The sequence below is a fragment of the Penaeus monodon genome, chromosome 7, assembly GCF_015228065.2.
Source record: "Penaeus monodon isolate SGIC_2016 chromosome 7, NSTDA_Pmon_1, whole genome shotgun sequence".
Taxonomy (NCBI): domain Eukaryota; kingdom Metazoa; phylum Arthropoda; class Malacostraca; order Decapoda; family Penaeidae; genus Penaeus; species Penaeus monodon.
The window spans coordinates 664590-686601 of record NC_051392.1 but is presented as its reverse complement, the minus strand read 5'-3'; the positions used below and the strand labels follow the sequence as shown (position 1 = coordinate 686601).

General features: G+C 45.3%; 1 protein-coding gene across 1 annotated transcript in view; it reads right to left on the bottom strand.

Moving 5' to 3' along the window:
- LOC119574911 (protein Skeletor, isoforms B/C-like) overlaps positions 1 to 22012 on the bottom strand; it is a gene marked incomplete in the record, with an annotated part of 124790 nt that overhangs the window by 23682 nt on the left and 79096 nt on the right. The window contains 1 exon segment of the mRNA XM_037922183.1: positions 2364 to 2475. Coding sequence (XP_037778111.1) covers positions 2364 to 2475 — 112 coding nt within the window.

Below are 22012 nucleotides of genomic sequence, written 5' to 3'. Positions count from 1 at the left end.
TCCTATTTCTATATTTTAGAAGAATTTTTTTTTTATCTAGATTCGTCGCCTGGATGAGTGACTTCCCTTTGCCAAAGTCAGCCGCTATGTACATATATATATTTCTTTTTCAGGCCAACTTTTACCTTTCTTTCTTTATTTATTTTTTGGATGAGGGAGAGAGAGAGAGAGAGAGAGAGAGAGAGAGAAGAGAGAGAGAAAGAGAGAGAGAGAGAGAGAGAGAGAGGAGGAAGAGAAGAGGAGAGAGGAGGGAGGAAAGGAGAGAAGAAGAGGAGAAGGAGAAGGAGAAGGAGAAGGAGAAGGAGAAGGAAAAGAAAGAGAAGGAGGACAGACAGCAAGAGAAAGAGGAAAAGAATGAAAGAAACCAAAACGTATAGAAGGAGAAGACGAAAATAAAGGAGAATAAAAAGAAAAGAGAGAGAAAGGGAGAAGAATGAATTACTTTCACATTTATCACAAAGACTCCAAGTGATGCCGATATTGTTCAATTGACCGCAACCTTTCGTTTCTCTTCAACATTTTCAATTCCTTTTCCGTTCTCTCTCATTTATTCCCTCTTCCCCTCTTCCTTCCTTTCCTCTCTTCCCCTCTTCCTTCCTTTCATCTTTCCTCTTTTCCTTCCCTTCTTCTTTCCTCTCTTCCCCTATTCCTTCCTTTCTTCTTTCTCTCCTTCTCTTCCTTTCTTCCTTCCTTCCTCTCTTCCTTCCTTCCTTCCTTTCTTCCTCTCTTCCTTTCTTCCTTCTCCTCTTCCTTCCTTCCTTCCTTCCTCCCTCTCTTCCTTTCTTCCATCTCCTCTTCCTTTATCTCTTCCTTTCTTCCTCTCTCGCTTTCTAATTTGTCCTCTCGGCTCGTTTCTCGCCCTCCCTCCTTCCTTCTTCCCTCTCTTCCTCACTCGTTTATTCACTCACTCGTTTCTCACTCGTTTCACTCACTCCTTCTCTCCCTTCTTATATCATTTCCTCCTTCCCTCCCTTTCTTTCTCTTTTCATTTCCTTTCTTCCTTTCTCTTCCCTTCATCTTTCTTCACTGCTTCTCGTCTCCCTCTTTCTCTCTGTTTCCCTCCTTCTCTGGTCTCCTTCTCTTCCCTTCTTTCCTCCCCTTCAGCCTCTCCCCTCCTTCCTCTCCCTTCCTTCCCTCCACGTCACCCTTTCACCCTCCTTCCCTCCCTCCCCACCACCCTTTTCCCTTCCTCTCCCCTCCTTCCCTCCCCCTCTACCCTCCTTCCCTCCCTCCTTCTATATCCTCCTTCCTTCCCCTCACCCTATCTGGCACCCTTTCCCTCCCTTCCCTCTCCACCAGCCTTTTCCCCTCACCCTCCTTTCCTCCCTCCCCGCCACCCTTTCCTCCCTTCCCTCCCCGCCACCCTTTTCCCCTCACCCTATTTGGCACCCTTCCCTCCCTTCCCCTCTAAGTCTGGCGGCCAAAATGACAGATCTAGCGTAACCTCGTAGAAGGCGTGAAGGAAATCGAGATTCGGGAGACGGAGCGAGGGGAGATGCGGACGAGGGGAAGGGAGAGAGAGAGAGAGAGAGAGAGAGAGAGAGAGAGAGAGAGAGAGAGAGAGAGAGAGAGAGAGAGAGAGAGAGAGAGAGAGGAGAGGAGAGGAGAGGAGAGGAAAGGAGAGGAGAGGAGAGGAGGGATGGAGAGAGAGAGAGAGAGAGAGAGAGAGAGAGAGAGAGAGAGAGAGAGAGAGAGAGAGAGAGAGAGAGAGAGAGAGAGAGAGAGTATATGTATATACATATACATATACACATATGTATGTCTATATCTATATCTATCTATATAGGTATATCTATATCTATCTATATCAATCTATTTGTCTATCTATCTATCTATCTATCTATCTATATGTGTGTGTGTGATGGTGTGGGTGTGTGTGTGGTGTGTGTGGTGTGTGTGTGTGTGATGTGTGTTGATGTTGTAACATATATATATATATATATATTATATATTATATATATATATATATATATATATATATATATATATATATACACACACAGACATATATACACAGATAATTCTTCTCATTAACAGTGTGAACATTACCGCTCTTATTTGGTGACAGTGCAAAATTATGCTCTCTATTGTTCTAGCACACACACACACACACACACACACACACACACACACACACACACACACTAACACACACACTAACACACAAAACACACACACAAACACACGTAAACACACATACACACATAAACACACACACGCAAATCCCCCTCCCCCCCTCCTCCCTACCCCCATACCCCCATACCCACCATACCCCCCCCCCCCCCCCCCCCCCCCCCCCAAAAAAAAAAAAAAAAAAAAAAAAAAAAAAAAAAAAAAAAAAAAAAACTGGCACTGGCACTGACCGTGAATCTCCGGCACCACACTGAGAGCCACTTCATGTCCGTGACCTTGAGGCCCGGAGGAAGGTGCAGCAGGATGTTCTCTCGGTCCATTCGGGACAGCACGGCGGGTTTCCTGCGGGTGGAGGAGGAGCTGCGGGTTAGAAGGTGGGGGCCGAAGGTGGGGGTTTTGAGGGTGGGGGTGGGGAAGGTGGGGGTTTTGGGGAAGGGAGGGGTGGGGAAGGGAGGGGTGGGGAAGGGAAGGGGTGGGGAAGGTGGGGGTGGGGAAGGGAGGGGTGGGGAAGGGAAGGGGTGGAGGAGGAGCTGCGGGTTAGAAGGCGGGGGGCCGAAGGTGGGGGTGGAAGGGAGGGTTTTGAGGGTGGGGTGGGGAAGGGAGGGGTGGGGAAGGGAGGGGTTTGAAGGTGGGGGGTGGGGAAGGTGGGGGTGGGGAAGGGAGGGGTGGGGAGGGAGGGTTTTGAGGGTGGGGGGGGAAGTGGGGTGGGAAAGGGGAGGGGTTTGAAGGTGGGGGGTGGGGAAGGGTGGGGGTGGGGAAGGGTGGGGGTGGGGAAGGGAGGGGGTGGGGAAGGGTGGGGGTGGGGAAGGGAGGGGTGGGGGTGGGGAAGGTGGGGGTTTGAAGGCGGGGATGGGGAAGGTGGGGGGGCCGAGGGTGGGGGTGGAGAAGGTGGGGGTAGGGAAGGGAGGGGATAAGGTAGGAAAAAGGGGGTGGGTGGGGAAGGTGGGGGTGGGGAAGGTGGGGGTGGGGATGGTGGAGGTCCGAAGGTGGGGGTGGGGATGGTGGAGGTCCGAAGGTGGGGGTGGGGAAGGGAGGGGTGAGGAAGGTGGGGGTTTGTAGGGGATGAGGTGGGGAGGGAGGGGTAGGTGGGGTGGGGAAGGTGGGGAATGGGTTCGTAGGGTGAAAGAGGTGGTAGGCTTAAGAGAGAGAGAGAGAGAGAGAGAGAGAGAGAGAGAGAGAGAGAGAGAGAGAGAGAGGAGAGAGAGAGAGAGAGAGAGAGAGAAAGAAGAGAGAGAGAGAGAGAGAGAGAGAGAGAGAGAGAGAGAGAGAGAGAATCTATAGTTTTGTCCTATATTATTTATTATTTCATTACTAGTGCATTTGTATCATTCCTTTCAGGATGAAAAAATAATGGAGACGGAGCAAAAAAAAAAAAAAAAAAAAAAAAATACAGAAAATAGTTTCAAAGAAATCGACAACAGTATAAAAAAAAATCAAATTATCCAATATCAATTTTTCTCTGATACACCAACACACACACACACACACACACACACACACACAACACACACACACACACACACACACACACACACACAACACACACACACAAAAACAATATCAATAAACATACCAATCATAAAATTATTGGAATCACGTTAACAACACCCATATCACTAACTCAATCACGCTACAGCACTCACGCCACTGGTTTCTATTGTTAATGGAGCTTAAAGAACGTTCAAACGACCCGGGGTGTTAACGCGGGGTACTTGCTGAGAGGAACTTAATACGGCAGTGTTATCGGGGATCGCGAGGTCGATGGAAGTAAGGGAGAGGGGGTGCAGGAGGATGAGGGAGATGAGGGGAGGGAGATGAGGGAGAGATGAGGGAGATGGGGGATGCAAGAGGTTGAGGGAGATGAGGGAGGTGGGGGAGGGATGAGGGGAGGGAGGGAGATTTGGGGTGAGGGTGGGAGAGAGGGTAATGGTGATGGGAGGAGGGAGAGACGAGGCGAGGGAGGGAGGAAGGGAGGGAGAGATGAGGCGAGGAGGGAGGGAAGGAGGGAGAGGGATGACGCTGAGAGGAGGGAGGAAGGGAGGGAGGGAGGGGGGGGAGATAAGGGAGATGAGGGGAAATGGCGTAGAGGGGAGGAAGAGATGAAGGGAAGAGGGATGGAAACGAGGAAGAAAGGGAAGGACAATTAGAGAAAGAGAAAGGGAGAGAGAGAGGCAGAGAGAGAGAGAGAGAATCGAGAGAGAAATAAAACAGAAACGATATATAAAAGAAAAAAAAACATACAAAAAACAAAGACGAAAACAAAGAAGAAGAAGAAGAAGAAAAAAAGAAATAAAGAAACAAACAAACAACAACAGAAGTACGAACAACACACACGCAAAAAAAAAAAAGAAAAAGAAAGAAAAGAAAGAAAAAAAAAACAACAGGAAACGAGAGTCTCGCCAAGGGAGAGTGAGAACCAAGGTCGAAACAAGGGAGCAGACAGGGTGCGCGAATGCCACACTTTAAGGGCGACCTCGAAAGGGGACAAGGCTCGAGTCTCTACCCTCCTTCAGCTCTCTCGACTCCCTTCCTCTCAACCCTCTCTCTCTCTCTCTCTTAACCCTCTCTCTCTCCTTCTCTCTCTCTCTCTCTCTCCCCCTCTTAACCCTCTCTCTCTCTGCTCCTCTCTCTCTCTCTTTCTCTCTCCCTCTCAACCCTTTCTCTCTCTCTCTCCTCCTCCCTCTCTCCTCCTCCTCTCTCTCTCTCTCTCTCTCCATCTCCGCTCCCTCCCCCCCCTAAGATGGCGGTGCGTAACGCCTGCATAAAAACCTCGCCCGTCGGTAATCCATTCAGTAGATGAGAGAACATTAACGAGAAATCCTTCTGAAATCCCTCGCCCTTGGAATATTGATTCTTGGTCGAGCCTTCAACCGCTCCGTGGCGAGGGGCGGTGCTCCAGGGCCTCCTCCTCCTCCTCCTCCTCTTCCTCCCCCTCCTCTTCCTCCTTCTCCTCCTCCTTCTCCTCCTCTTCCTCCTTCTCCTCTTCCTTCTTCTCTTCCTCCTCCTCCTCTTCGTAGCCTTGTCCCTCTCTCTCTTTCTTTTTTCCCTCCTCCTGAGCTTCTCCCTTCCCTTTAAACTCTCTCTCTCTGTCTCTGTCTGTCTGTCTCTCTCTCTCTTTGCCCTTCTTCTTCTCTCCCTCTCTCTTTGGTCTCCTCCTTCTACTCCCCCCCTTTCTCTGTCTCCTCCTCCTCCTCCATCCCTCTCAACCCTCTCTTTCTCCTTCTTCCCCTTTCCCTCATTCCTCTCTCTTTTCCTTCCTCTCCCTCTTCCTTCTCCTCCCATTTGTATCCCCGCTTCACCTCCCCCCCCCCCTTCCTCGTACTCTATTCCTTCCTCTCCTCCTCCTCCTCCTCTTCCTCATTCCCCGTCACTTCTCCTCCTCCTAGCACTCTCTGCTCCTCCTCCTCTCTCCCCACATTCGTTCCTCTCCTTCTGTTCCTCCCCTCCTCCTTCTCGCTCTCTACCCCCCCTCCTTCTCGCTCTCTACCCCCCCCCCGTGCAAGCAGCATTGCCAAGCTCACTGCAATGCACGTCGGCGGGGTTGTGAAAGCAAAGACTATTTTTTTCCTATTTTTTTTTCTCTCTCTCTTTTCCCCCTTTTTCATATCGCTCTTTTTCAATTTTTTTTTAGTTTTCTTTCTTTTTTTTTCCTAATCAGATAAAAGGCAAATATGGTTAAATATTCAAGGTGAAAGGGATTCCGAGACGCGTGCAAGAACAGTGAATTGTGTGATCTCATTTCGGCAGGCAAAAATTATATATATATAATATATATATATATATATATATATATATATATATACATATATATATATATATATATACACATATATATACATATGTATGTAAGCATAAATATATATATATATATATATATATATATATATATATATATATATATATATATATATATATATATATATATATATATATAAAGACACACACCCCCAAACAGAGAGAAGGAGAGAGCGAGAGAAGCCTAAACGAAAAGAAACTTCTTCGTTTAGAGCGGATTACACGCACAAGAAATCGCCGCTGGATTATATGAACCAACTGCAGCGTTATTGCAGTCTACCCTTATAATCCCCTCTTAATAAGAACCAATAAAATGGAGATAAAAAAATATATATATATATAAAAAAGACGCAATAATGATGATAATAAGAAAAATAGACGATGTAGCAGAAACCTCTCATTATACCGCAGATGAAACCTGGATGAAACGCCATGTGAAACCACGAAAGCGTTTATTTATCATTTATTTCTGTCGAGAACCCCTATTCATGTGAAACCCTGACAAAACTCTTGTTAGAATCCTTTGCCCATGAGAATCCTGTGAGAATTTGCGGCCCAGAAGAATCCTTTGTCAAAAGAGACCACAGGATTCCCCGTAAGGATTCTCCCCATGAGAAGGCCTGTGAGAAACCCTCCCCATAAGAATTCCAACCCATGGAAACCCATCACAAGAATCTTCCCCATGAAACCCTGAACAAGAAGCTTCTCCACAAAATACCCACAAGAAACCTCCCAGTAAGAATCCCCCCTTGGAATCCCCAGTAAGAATCCTCCCCCCTTGGAATCCCCAGCAAGAACCCCACCACCCCTAGAAATCCCCAGTAAAAAAAACCCACCACCCCTAGAAATCCCCAGCAAGAATCCCCCCTGGAATCCCCCCCCCACTGGAATCCCCAGCAAGAATCCCCCCCTGGAATCCCCAGCAAGAATCCCCCCTGGAATCCCCAGCAAGAATCCGAGTCCGCCCCCGAAGAATCCCCCCCTGGAATCCGGGTGCGCCGTAAATCCCCGCCACAATATACGATAAACAGGATCAAATGCCTCAGTTGCCAGTTACAGATTTCCTTTGATGGGAAAAGTGCGACTGGAAGACGATTTTCTTTGATTTTCTTTTTCTTTTCTTTTTCTTATTTTCTCGTCTTTCGAAATTAAACTTGTTTGGGGGCGGGGGCCCTTTTTTTCCGGGTTTTTTTAATTTTTTTTTTTTGTATTTTTTTTTTTTCCCCTCTTTTTGTTTTTTTTCGTTTTTTTTTTTTTTTTTCCTTTTTTTTTTTGTTTTTTTTTTTTGGTTTTTTTTTATTTTTTGTTTTTTTTTTTTTCCCCCCTTTGTTTTTTTTTTTTTGTTTTTCTTCCTTTTTTTTTCCCTTTTTTTTTTCTTTCTTTTCCCTTTTCCTTTATCTGGGTTTTTTCTTCTTTTTTTTTGTATTATTTTTTTTTTTTTATCGGCTGGGTCTTTTCCCCCCTTCCCTTTTTTCCCCTTTGTTTTTTTTTTTTTTTTTTCCTTTTTTTCTTTTCCTCCTCACTCTCACCCCTCTTTCACTCCCTTCTCCGCGCCCTTCTCTCTTTTCCCCTTTTCTTTCTCGTCTCTGTCTCTTTTCTCTGTCTTGTCTCTGTCTCTTTCTCTCTCTCTCTCTCTCTCCCCTTCTTTTCCTCTTTTTCTCTTTTTTCCCTCTCTCTCCCCTCTTTCCCCCCTCTCTCTCTTTTTTCTCTGTCCCCTTTCTCTGTCTCTTCTCTCTTTTCTCTCCCTTTTTTATTTTTCTTTCTCTTTCTTTTTCTCTATCTCCCCCCTCTCTTTCTCTTTTCTCTTCCTCTTTTCTCTCTTCCTCTTTTCTCTCTTCCTCTTTTCTCTCTCTCTTTCTCTCCCCTCTCTCCCCTTCTCCCCCCTTTTCTCTCTTTTTTTCTTTTTCTGTATCGACTTAGATAAGACTTAAAAAAATTTAGATTTTGAAATTTTGTGTTTTTTATTTTTGTGCTTTTCGATATTTTGATTTTTCATCATTCTGTATTTCCTTTCGAATATTGCTTCTTGTCATTTCTAGTTGTTTCCACATACATACACACACACACACACACGCACGCGCCCCCCCCCCACCCCACAAAACGCACCCCCTCCCCCTTCCACACAGCCACACGCACCCCCTCCCCCCACACACACATAAAAACACACGTGTCACACAGCCGCACCCCCCTCCCCCTCCACACCACCCAACCCCCACACCCCCCACCCCCACCCCCCCCCCCACACACCCCACCCCCCCCACCCCCCCCCCCCCCCCACATACACACAAAACAAGTCAAACCTCGTACCCTTTAAGCTCATTTTGTTTTTTTAGACCCGCAGTAATCCCGCCTTCCCCTTTTTTTTCCCCCCGACTAACAGGTCCCTCAGGGAGTTTTCTGACCCCCTACCCCCCTCTCTACCCCCTCTTGGACTTCTATCCTCCCCCCCCCCATACCCCTTCTAGGGATTCTAGGATTTTTTTTTCTCCCCTTTTCTTCTCTCATCTTTGTATTCTTCAATAATTGCTTTCGTTCTTTCCCGTCACTATCTTCGGCAGGATTTTTTTTTTTTTTTTAATTCTACCCTTTTTTTCTCTTTCCAGAAATTCTACCTTTTCCCCATTTCCCGAAAATCTCCGTTTTTTTTTTCAATTTCCAGAAATTCTCGCCTTTTTCTCCCTTTCTTTGAAAAAATTTTCTTTTCCCCATTTTCCCCGAAAATTTTTGCTTTTCCCAATTTTTAGAAAGTCTCCCTTTTTTTCCATTTTCAGACATTCTCCCTTTCCCTCATCCTTATCTCCTCCATGGTTCCCCCCTTCCAACCCTCCCCCCCCCTAATTTCTGTAGGACTTTCATATCCTCCCTTCTAGAAATTCTCCCCTCCCCCCCACCTTCTCCTTCCAGGATTTTTCTCCCTTCTCCCCCTCCCCACTCTAGATATCGTCCCCCCCTTCCTTTTCTGGGATTTCTCCCTTACCCCTAACCTGGGATTTCTCCCTCCCCCCCCCCCCCCAAACCCCCCGGAGACTTTCCTTCCTCTATTTTCCCCCTTTTTCCCCGCCCCCCCTTCCCTCATACTCTTTCTCCCCTTAACCTTTTTCTCTTTTTTCCCTCTCCCCTTTAACTTTTCCCCTTTTCCCCTTACTTTTTAAATGCACCCCACACACCCCACACACGCGCGCGCGGACGGCCCCGCAGCACCAAGGCCCCACACACATACAACACAAATTCACACACCACCCCACACACACACACAAACACACCACAACACACACCCCAAAACACACATATATATATATATATATAATATATTATATATATTAATATTTAATATATATATATTATATATATATTTTATATATTTTAAAATAATATATAATTTTATAATTTTATATATATAATTTTATATTTATAAAATATTATATATTGTTGGGAGTGGAGGGGTTCACGATTGTTGCTCTTGTTTCTATTATTGATTTTAATGCCACTGTTTCATCATCATTATCATTATTATCATTATCATTACTACTAATACTATCATCATTATTATCATTACTGTTCTCACCTTTATCACTATCCGTAACAATTACCATAATCATCACATTTCCTACCAACATCACGCTTATCCATCCTATCTTATCTCTCTCGTTATTATCATTACTATCATTACTTTCATAATTGCTGTCATTATCAGAAATCATCATTATCAATAATACTTTCATTATAGCAGTTATCGTTACCATTATTGTTACTATCATCATCTTCACGAATGAAGGAAGAAGAAAAAGAAGAAAAAAAAAAAATCATACAGGATGCCACAGCGAGGTAAGTTTTACATCAAAATCGATTATATGGATTTCGATTAAGTTAATATCGTATATCGTGTTATGAATTTTACTACATATACTTATATGGATATATATATATATATATATATATATATATATATTATATATATATATATATATATATATATATATATATATATATATATATGAATGGTAAAACACTCTTCCGTATTGATACAGTGGTTGAAAAACCACAATGTAAAAACTAGATTTATTGAAAATGAGACTACAGTTTCGAAATCCACCTGGATTCCATCTCCAGGTGGATTTTCAATAAATCTAGGTTTTGCATCGTGGGTTTTTCTTTCATATATATATATTATATATGTATATATATATATATATATATATATATATATATATATATATATATATATATATATATATATAGAGAGAGAGAGAGAGAGAGAGAGAGAGAGAGAGAGGAGAGAGGAGAGAGAGAGAGAAGTTGATAGTTAATATGTATGTTCTTAAATCCTGCAATTCACATACGTACATAAAGAAAACACACATTTAAGCGAATTCACTCGTACAAGGTGAAAACAAACAAACAAAACAAATAAATAAAAATACGCATAACTACCCCTGAAAACTATTGCAAATCCTCGCCACTCGGAAACACACAAACATACCATTTCACAAAGACAGACAATCAAACGCACACACAAACACGCAAACAAACACATACACACAAATAATCAAGCAAATACAGAAACAAACAAACAAACAAACACGCACACACACACACACACACACACACACACACACACACAACACACACATGCACACACACACACACACACACACACACACACACACGTACACACGCGCACATACACACACACGTACACACGTACACACGCGCCACTACCACCGCCCGTTAATACATCCATCCAATCATATGACAAAACACAGAACTATGATTCCCCAATACACTCTCGCACCTCCTCTCCTCTCTCTTCTTCTACTCTCCTCTCTACTCTCTCTCTCCTCTCTCCCTCCTCTGTTTCTCTTCTCTGCCTCTCTCGTCTCTTTCTCTTTTTCTTCTCTCTCTCTCTCTCTCTCTCTCTATCTCTTTTCTTTTCTCTCTCTCCCCTCTCTCTCCTCTCTCTCTCTCTCTCTCTCTCTCTCTCTCTCTCTCTCTCTCTCTCTCTCTCTCTCTCTCTCTCTCTCTCTCCCTGTCCCTTTTCCTATAAATCAATCGCATCTACCGACCTGTCTACCCTTTCCTCTATCCACTAATTTTTACTCATCCTGCTCATTTTCCTCATTCTCTTCCCAATTTTCCTCATTTCCATCATTTCTCTCGTGTTATCAATTTCCTCACGTTATTCATATATACTCATTTCACACATTTCATATCTCTCTTCATCTCTATCTCCATCTATATCTCCCTCTATCTGTATCTCCTTCTATCTCTATCTCCCTCCATCTGTATCTCCTTCTATCTCTATCTCCCTCCATTTCTATCTCCCTCCATCTGTATCTCCCTCCATCTGTATCTCCCTCCATCTGTATCTCCCTCCATCTGTATCTCCCTCCATCTGTATCTCCCTCCATCTGTATCTCCCTCCATCTGTACTCCCCCCATCTGACCCCCTCCATCTGTATCTCCTCCATCGTATTCCCCCATCTGATCCCCTCCATTGTATCCCCTCCATCTCTATCCCCCTCCATCTCTATCTCCCCCATTTGATCCCCTTCCATCCGTATCTCCCCACCTATCCCCCCCCATCCGTATCTCCCTCCATCTCTATCTCCCTCGATCATCATATATCTATCTCTGCTTCGCTTGTAAATTCAAATCACACCCATATCAACTTAATCAATGGACATAATGTAATGAAAGAGGAGAATGAGGAGAGAAGAGGAATGAGGGGAGAAAAGGGGGGAAAGAGGAGAAAAAAGGGGAGGGGGGGAGGGGATGAGAGGGGAAGGGGAGGGAGGAGGAGGAGGGGGGGAAGGGGGAGGAAGGGGAGGGAGGGGAAAGGGGAGGAGAGGGAGAGGGGGGAAGGGGGGAGGAAGAGGAGGAAAGGGGGAGGGAGGAGAGGGGGAGAAGGAGAGGCGAGGGGTAGCGATTAATGAAGGAGAATTTAATGAGGGGACTGTTTGGGAGGGGGGAGGGAGGGAAAGGGGGGGAGGAGGGAGGGAAGGGGGGAAAGGGAGGGAGGGAGGGAGGGAGGGAAGGGGGGGAGGGAGGGAGGGAGGGAGGAGGGGGGGAGGGGGGGAGAGGGGGGGGAAGGAGGGAGGGAGGGAGGAGGAGGGGAGGGGAGGAGGGAAGAGGAGGGAGGGAGAGAGAGAGAGAGAGAGAGGAGAAAGAGGAAAAAGAGAGGGACAGAGAGAGAAGGAGAGAGAGAGAGAGAGAGAAAAGGGGGGAAAAAGAGAGAGAAAAGGGGGGAAAGAGAGAAAGAGAGAGGAAAAAAGAGAGAGAGAGATAGAAGAAGAGAGAGAGAGGGGAGGGGAGAGAGAGAGGAGAGAGGGAGAGAGAAAGGGGGGAGAGAGAGGAGAGAGAGAGAGAGAGAGGAAAGAGAAAGGGAAGAGAGGATAGAAAAGAAATAGATAGAAGAAGATAGAGAGGAGAGAGAGAGAGAGAGAGAGAGAGAGAAGAGAGAAGAGGGAGAGAGAGAGAGGGGGGAGAGAGAGAGGAGAGATAGAGATAGAAAAGATAGTAGAAGAGAGAGAGAGAGAGGAGAAAAAGAGAGAGAGAGAGAGAGAGAGGAGAAGAAAAAAAAAGAGATAAAGAAAGCAGAGAGACGAAGAACAAAGAAAAAAGAGGGGGACAGACAGACATAGAAAAATAGATAGACAGATAGAGAGAGAGTGAAAGTTGGAGAAAGAAAGGAAAAAATTGCTGAGGAAGGAAAGGAAAGGGAGTTGCATGAAAACACGCCTCCTTGCAGACTGATAAGGGCGGTTGCATGCAATAATAAAGAGAGCTTTTAAAGTGAGCATTATATGGTGAATCTGTCGTCTCCTGATGAGTAAAGACAAGGAAAACTGTGACGAAGAATTAGCTATCCCTTTTAATGATGAATAAGGAGCAAGCTGATGAATACATTAGGATGATGAATGTATAGTAACAATAACTATAATTAACTTGTGGTGATTCATCATGAACATTTCCACCATTGTGAAGAATTTCCAAACATGATGTGAAAACTAGAAGCAGAGATAATCTTATTTGAATGTTTACAAAAATATATATTTATTTTTCTTTCGAGGATCATAAAACAAAAGTGATGACCGTGCATATGCAGAGACTATTTGAAAATAATAAAATCACTGATTGGGCATTGTAATTAATTTTTTGAATAACTGAGTACGCTAATTAATCGAGGATTTAATTATGACAGTATTTCATAATAATATACAATCATATTACAGACAGAAATGCAAGAGATGATATGATATGGTGAGAACACGAAATTCGAAAGTATTAGTTGTATGGGCGTAGTATATATATATAATATATATAATATAATATATAAATATATAATATAAATAATAATATATAATATAATATGTATATATATATATTATATATATATATATTATTAATATATATATATATTTTATATATAATATATAAATTTTTATATATTTATATTTTATATAATATACACACACTCACAAACATATAGCACACACACACAACACAAAACAAAACACACACCACACAACACACACACACCACACACACAACACGCACACACAACACACACACACACCACACACCCACCCACACACCAACACCACACACACACCCAAAACACACACACACACGCCACACACACGCACACACACACACACAACCAAACGAACAAACACAGCAACCCCCAACAAGCAAACTCACCCAACCGGGGTGTCGAGTGGGTATGGAAACGGGGCCTTCGGACTGGCTGACTGTCGTGCCAAACCCGAAGAAGGCGTCTGGGAAAAAAGGGGCAAAAAAAAAAGGGGAAATAAATTTCGGAGAGTGAGGGAAAAAGAGGGGGTGGGGGGAGAGTGAGGGAGGTGGGGGAGAATGAGGGGGTGGGGGGAGAATGAGGGGAGTGTGGGGGAGAGGGAGGGAGGGGGGGGGGGGGGGGAGTGAGGGGGTGTGGGGGAGAATGAGGGAGTGTGGGGGAGAGTGAGGGAGTGTGGGGGAGAATGAGGGAGTGTGGGGGGAGAATGGGGGAGTGTGAGGAGAGAATGAGGGAGGGAGGGAGAGTGAGGGAGTGTGGGGGAGAATGAGGGAGTTTTGGGGGAGAAGGGGGAGTGTGAGGGGGGTATGGGGGAGATTGGGGGAGTGTGGGGGAGCTTGAGGGAGTGTGGGGGAGAATGAGGGAGTGTGGGGGGAGAATGGGGGAGTGTGAGGGAGTATGGGGGAGATTGGGGGAGTGTGGGGGAGCTTGAGGGAGTGTGAGGAAGAATGAGGGAGTGTGAGGGAGAGTGAGGGAGTGTGAGGGAGTATGGGGAGATTGGGGGAGTGTGGGGGAGCTTGAGGGAGCGTGAGGAAGAATGAGGGAGTGTGAGGGAGAGTGAGGGAGTGGGGGAGAATGAGGGAGTGTGGGGGAGAATGAGGGAGTGTGAGGGAATGTGAGAGAGAACGAGAGAGTGTGAGAGAGAATGAAGGAGAATGAGGGAGTGTGAGGGGGTGAGGGAGAATGAGGGAGAATGAGGGAGGACGGGGTGAGGCATGGGTATGTTGGGCTGTAAAGAAGATTTACCATTTATTCATCTAGGTATCTTTTTATAAATTTCGTCCATTTATTTTTTATTTATTTTTATTATATAACTATTTTTTTATTTATTATCACCATTTATCTATTTTTTCATAAAGTTCTATTTAAATTTTTTAAGGTTTTTAGAGAGAGAGAGAGAGAGAGGAGAGGGAGAGAAAAGAGAGAGAGAGAGAGGGAGGAAGGAAAAGAGAGAGAGGAGGAGAGAGAGAGAGAGGAGAAGAGAGAAAGAGAAGGGGGAGGGAGAGAGAGAGGAGAAAGAGAAGAGGGAAAAAGGAAGAGAAGAGAGAGAAGAAGGGGAAAAGGAGAGAGAGAAGAGAAAGGGGAGGGGGAGGAAAGAGAGAGAGAGAGAGAGAGAGAGGAAGAGAGAGAGAAATAAGTAGGAAGAGAGGAAGGAGAGAGGGGGAGAAAGAGAAAAAAAAGAGAGGAAAAGGAGAGAGGAGGAGGAGAGAGAGAAAGAAAAGAGAAAAGAGGGGGGAGAGAGAGGAGAGAGAGGAAGGGGAAGAGAAAAAAAGAAGAGAGGAGAGGAGAGAGGAGAGGGAGAGAGGAGAGAGAGAGAGAGGAGAGGATAGAAAGGAGAGAGGAGAGAGAGAATAGAGAGAGAGGGGAGAAGAGAGAGAGAGAGAAAAAGAAAATAGAGAAGAAAAAGAGAGAAAATAGATAGAAGATAGAAGAGAGAGAGAGAGAGGGGAGGAGAGAGGAAGGAGAGAGGAGGAGAGGAGAGAGAGAGAGAGAGGAGGGGGGAAGAGAGGGGGAGAGAGAGAGAAAAAAGGAGAGAAGAGAGAGAGAGAGAGAGAGAGGAGAGAGAGAGAGAGATGAGAGATGAGAGATGAGAAAGGGAGAGAGAGAGAGAGAGAGAGAGAGAATATAAAAGAAAAAGAGATAGCGAAAGAGAAAGAAAAGAAAGAGAAAGATAGGAAAACAAGAACAAGAAGAGACAAAACAAAACAAAAAACAGACAAAATCCACAATGAAAAAACAAGAAAACAAACAAATTCACAAAAAAAATATTGCCAACTCCCCCCCCCCCCCACCCAACACTCATGATTAATATATCGAAAAACAGATCGCACGGGAATTTAAAAACGACAAGATAACAGAATATAGAATTAACATCCAACTTTCGAAAAAAAAAAAAAAAAAAAAAAAAAAAAAAAATCTCAGGTGGGGAGGGGGGTAGGGGGTGGGGGGAGCTCCCATTTTCTATCCCTTGGGGGAGACTTTTCTATCTTTCGAAAGGCAGTAAAAGGTGAGATAAGAGCGTAATTATTCTTTCTAGTTTGTCCGTTTTCCTTTTGTTCTCGGTGTGAATTTATTGTGTTTCGTTTTTTTTCTCTCTCCCTTTTTCTTTGGTGGCTTTCTTTTTTGCTTTTCTTTGTTAATTGTATTTAAGTATATTGTCATGTTATGATATGTGTTTGTTTCTCTTCTAAATTTAGATAGAGAGAGAAGGAGAGCTAACTTTCAGTCTAAAATTTTATAGATATCTGATGATAAGTGAGCGCGAGACAGCTAGAGCTATATCTAATTATAGAATTTCGGGATCAAAAGTTAGATGAGAGGCGAGGTAGATCGAAGAGCGTAGATAAGCGCGAGAGAGATGGAGTCTGTCTTATGCTGTTGATTTTGTATGGTTCTTCTTCCTAACAACCGAATCATCTAGTCTTACCTCTACCTACTACTCACAGTAAAAATAGTGGAAATAGGAGGAACTAGTTAAATATTGCTACTGGATAACCCTGTCAAAAACACCGGACCTATTCCTTTCCCGTTCTCTCCCTTCTCCTTTTACGAAATATCTATCTCCCCATTTCCTCTACTTCTACCTCATCCCCTCTCTCTCCTTTTCCCTTTCCCCTTCCCTTCTTCCTTATCCCTTCCTTCTCTTTGTAAGCCGTCTACATTTTAACCGCCTCTCCTCCTCCCTTCTTATCTCCAATTCCTTTATACTTTTATTTCACGCTACTCCCTCTCATCTCCCCTTTTCCCCGATTCTCTCCTTCTCCTTATACCTTGCCTTTTCCCTCTCGCTCTCATCTCTCCCTTTCCTTTATCCCCACACCTTTATAAGCCCTTTTCCTTCTCCCTTCATATCTACCTTTTTTCCTTCTCCACTCTCATCATCCCATATATTCCTCTCCAATCTCCCACTTTCCTTCTCCATCTACATCTCCCTCTCATTCTCCCCCTTCCTTATCCCTCTCATCTCCCCTCTTTCATTCTAACGATCATCTCATATGTTGCCTTCTCCTCTCATTCTCCCCCTTCATTTTCCCATCTCATAATCCCTCCTTTCCTTTCCTCCATTCTCATCTCCATATTTCATTCTCCCCCCTTTTAATATCCATCATTTCCTTTCACTTCATCTATCCCTTTCTTCTCCCTCTCATCTCCCCTTTCCTTCTCACTCTCATCTCCCCCTTTCCTTCTCCCTCTCATCTCACCCTTTCCTTCTCCCTCTCATCTCCCTCTTTCCTTCTCCCTCTCATCTCCCCTTTCCTTCTCCCTCTCATCTCCCCCTTTCCTTCTCCCTCTCATCTCCCCTTTCCTTCTCCCTCTCATCTCCCCCTTTCCTTCTCCCTCTCATAATTAACGGAATTCAGAACAACCTTTTTTTTTCCTAATTGTTATTCAGAAACTTTGAATCTCCATCTAAGATTTCCCATTTTCCTAACTCTCCTCATTTCTCCTTTTCCAAATTTTTATTCTTATCCTTTTGTTTATTATTTATCTCGTTTATCTCATTTTCTCTCTTGTTCCGCATTTACGATACGATTATTACGTATTATTTTCTTCTCGTTTTCATTCTCCTCCACTTCCCTTCTAACCTCATAATTATCAATTTTATCGTATTCTGTCTTTTATCAGTCTCGTTTATCTCATTCTTCATCTTCCATCAACATCGATATTATCAAGTTTCTTATGTCTACTTTTATCAGTTCTCGCTTATCTCAACCTCATAATTATCATGTTCCTCAATTCATACCTTTTATCAAGTCTCTTGTCTCCACCTACGTCATAATCATCATGTTCCTCCTTTTTGACGTTTTATCAATTCTCTCCTTTCTCATGTTCCTCAATTCTTACCTTTTATCAATTCTCTCTTGTCTCCACCTCCGTCAATAATCACAAATAACTACTTTCTTAACTTGTTTCTCCTCATTAACCTCATAAACAGGATCTTTCGACTTTATTTTCAACTTTGTTCATTATTCCGCCTTTATTCGTCCCTTCCTATTCTTTTTTCTTTCCTCCTCTTCCGTCTCCTTCCTCTTATCCTCTTCAACTGCCTTCCATAATCCTTCAATCTTCTTTCCTCCCCTTCTGTCCCCTTTTCTCTCTTCTTCCCTCTTCCCTATCTCCGTTCCTTTTATTTTTCCTATTTTCTGTCACTCCCTCTTCTCTTCTCCACTCCTCTCTCACTTTCTCTCTCTCTCTCTCTCTCTCTCTCTCTCTCTCTCTTCTCTCTCTCTCTCTCTCTTCTCTCTCCTCTCTCTCTCTCTCTCTCCCTCTTCCTCTCACCCCCCTTCTCCCTAACTTCTCTCATCCCCCCTTCTCCCCTCTTCTCTCTCCCTCTCCCTCTCTCCCTCTTCGCATGTGTCTTTTCATCTCCCGCTTCGAACCAGGTAAAACTTTGTGCTAATTGGTGCCGTGTTTGCCAGTTTATAGTTAATAGGACTTCGGATGGGCTTGAAAAGGACTAATTCACTGTTTAATATGTGTTAGTGTGTGTTAGTGTGTGTTAGTAGGTGTTAGTGGGTGTAAGTGGGTGTTAGTATTACACATACAGACCTAACACACGCACACACACACACACACACACACACACACACACACACACACACACACACACACACACACACACACACACACACATACACACACACACATCTCCTTTTTCCTACACACAGAGACCTAACAAACACGCACGCAAACACACACGCACACACAGCCCACCCCCCATCCTCCTCCCTCACATCCCTCCACCCCCCACACACCGCGTCATCTGATCACCGCTCTCCCACACTCCCTCTCTGCTTCTCCCTCAACAAGAGACGGCGAAAACATGAACCAATTTGATCGCCATAATCTAATAACCTTTTCTAATGCAACGAAGAGATCTGGGATAAGGAGATAGGGAGAGAGGGAGAGAGGGAGGGAGGGAGGGAGGGAGGGAGGGAGGGAGGGAGGGAGGGAGAGGGGAGAGGGAGAGGGGGGGAAGATGAGAGAGAGAGAGAGAGAGAAAGAGAGAGAGAGAGAGAGAGAGAGAGAGAGAGAGAGTTATAGTGGAAAGGGGAGAGGGGATGAGAGAGAGGGAGGGAGACGAGAGGGTGAGAGGAGAGAGGGAGGGGAGAGAGTGAGAGAGGGAAAGAGGAGTTAGGAGAGAGGATGGTAAAGAGAAACAGAGAAGGGACGGTAAGTGAGAGTGTGAGGGAAGGGACAGGGTTGAAGATAGAGGCTAAGGGGTATGAGGGGAGGGATGGGGAGGGGAGAGAGGTGTGAGGAAGTGAGCGTGAGGGTATGAGGGGAGGGAGAGGATTGGCGAGACGAGAGGAAGAGTATGAGGGAAGGAAAAAGGATAGATGGAAGGGGGGTGGGGGGAGGGAATAGAGGAAAGGGAATAAGGGAGGTTGCGAGGGAGAGAGGGGAGAGAGGGGAGTGAGGGGAGGGAGGGAGAAAGGAGTTCTTAGTGAAGTTACAGGGAATGGGGTGAAAGGAGAAGTGGGGGGGGGGGAGGAGGAGAGGAGAGATGAAGGAAGGGCGGAGGATAAAGCGAGACAGAGTGAGTGAGCGAGTGAGTAAGTGAGTGAGTGAGTGAGTGAGTGAGTGAGTGAGTGAGTGAGTGAGTGAGTGAGTGAGTGAGTGAGTGAGTGAGTGAGTGAGTGAGCGAGTGAGTGAGTGAGTGAGTGAGTGTGAACAAGCGAGTGAGTGAGAGAGTGAATGAAAGAAAGAGTTAGTGCGAGTGCGAGAGCTAGTGAATAAATAGAAGGATGAGTAGATAAAGAAGATAGAAACAGGAAAGAAGATAAGAAGAGAGGAAGAAGAGAGAAGAGAGAGAGAAGAGAGAGAGAGAGGGAGAGAGAGAGAGAGAGAGAGAGGAGAGAGAGAGAGAGAGAGAGAGAGAGAGAGAGAGAGAGAGAGAGAGAGGGGGAGATGCGATGAGATGAGATGAGAAGAGAAGAGGAGAGAAGAGAAAAGAAGAAAAGAGAAGAGAAGAGAAGACTAGAGGAGATGAGAAAAGAGAATAGAAGAGAAGAGAAAGGAAGAGAAACGAAGAAGAGAAAAGAAAACATAAAAGAATGAAAATAAGAAAAAACAAAAAACAAGAGACAAGAGAAGAGAACAGAATAAAAAATAAGAAAAGGAAAATAAAAAAAAACAATAAACAAAACCAAACCCACAAAACAGGCAAGAAAAACAAACAAACAAACAAACTCACACCCCACACACACGTATTCTGGATCAACCGAATCGATATCCTCAAAAAAAAAAAAAAAAAAAAAAAAAAAAGTAGGTTCGCATCCCCTTCTCTCAATCCGCTGAACGAATATAAAGCGTCGTTGATCGTCTATGATAAACGAAATGTGTAAAATGTCTTTGTATGAACAGTGAACACCAGAATAGATGTTCAACGATTGATTAAATTGATGCAGATATTTCTAAGGCGTTACTTTATAACTTTGTTCAAGCGTTCCTTTAGGATTTGAATTTGTATCTGGGGGTCTGTGTATACACTTTTTTTTTACACTCGGATGTTTATGTTTATGAAAAATCGTACATATAGAGACATTCGAGTTGGTATTCGGAATTTTATACAAAGAATCTAAGGCTAAAAATCCCTTCAAAAAGCGAAGAAGATCGACCATATGTCTGAAGGTGGTTTGGCACTGTTTTACATATCTTAGTGCACGGATACATACATATCCTTGTGCAAACATATACACATATAAATCTAGGTATAGCAACGTCATCATCATGCGCGCGCGCACACACACACACACAACACACACACGTACCCCCACTCTTCCCCCCCGTACCCCCTCCCACACACACACACACACACACATCCACCCCTTCCCCCCACACACACGTACACACATAACCCCCCCCCTTACACACACACGTACGCACACACGTACACACACACACGTACACACACAGACGTACACACACACACGTACACACACACACGTACACACAGACGTACACACACACACGTACACACACAGGCGTACACACACACACGTACACACAAGCCATACGTCATCAGCATCACTCCATTAAACCTCTCGTTCCCTAATTTATCATTCTTGTCATTTTATCTTATCAGCTCCTCGTCGGTTCATCAGCGTTAGGACAAGGGGTGGGGTGAGGGGGAGGGGAGTGGTGGGGGAAGTGGGGGGGTGAGGGAGACGCGACCGAAGGATGGACAAGGAAAGATAGGAGGGTGAGGGGAGGGGGGGGTGGAGAGGGAAGTGGGAGGGGAGAGGGGAAGGAGAGGGAAGAGGGGGGGGGAGGAGGAGGGATGGGGAGAGGGGAGGGAGAAAAGGAGGGAAGGGAGAGGGGGAAGGAAAGGGAAGAGGGGGAGGAGGAGGAGGGATGGGGAAGGGAGGGAAGAGAAAGGAGGGGAAGGGAGAGGGGAAGGAGAGGGAAGAGGGGGAGGAGGAGGAGGGATGGGGAAGGGAGGGAGGAGAAGGGAGGGAGAGGGGAAGGAAAGGGAAGAGGGGGAGGAGGAGGAGGGATGGGGAAGGGAGGGGAGGAGAAAGGAGGGGAGAGGGAAGGAAAGGGAAGAGGGGGAGGAGGAGGGAGGGGAAGGGAGGGAGGAGAAAGGAGGGGAGAGGGGAAGGAAAGGGAAGAGGGGGAGGAGGAGGGAGGGGAAGGAAGGGAGGGAGGAGGGGAAGGGAGGGGAAGAGAAGCAAAGGGGGAAGGGAGAAGGGGTGAGTAAAGAGACGGGAGAAAGGAAGAAGGAGATGGGAAAGGGAGGGAGAAGAGAGGGGAAGGAATAGCAGACGGAAGGGATGAAGAAGGGGGAAGAGAAGGAAAAAGAAGAGAGAAAATAAAGAAAGGGCAGAGAGGATAAGAAAAGGAAGGAAGGGACAGAAGATGAAAAGAAGATAAAGGAGGGGAGAGTCAAAAAGGGGAGGGGGGGGGGGGGCAGTGACAAAGCCGAGAGCTGGGGAAGGGAACAGTGTCAAGCCAAAGTGTCAGTCAGACAGTGTCCAAAGGGACGAAAAGGGAGTGCGGTCAGACGAAGGGGGGAAAAGGGCAGTCAGACAGTGTCAGACGAAGGTGTCAGCGAGAAAGTGTCAGTCAGACAGTGTCAGACGAAGGTGTCAGCGAGAAAGTGTCAGTCAGACAGTGTCAGACGAAGGGGGGGGGGGGGGGGGGTCAGCGAGAAAGTGTCCCCGTCAAGACAAAAGGGGGGTCCAAGGGACGGAAGTGTCCAGCGGAAAGGGGGGGTCAGTCCTAGGAACCAAAGTGGGGGAAAGGGACGAAATTGGGGGGGGTCCAAAA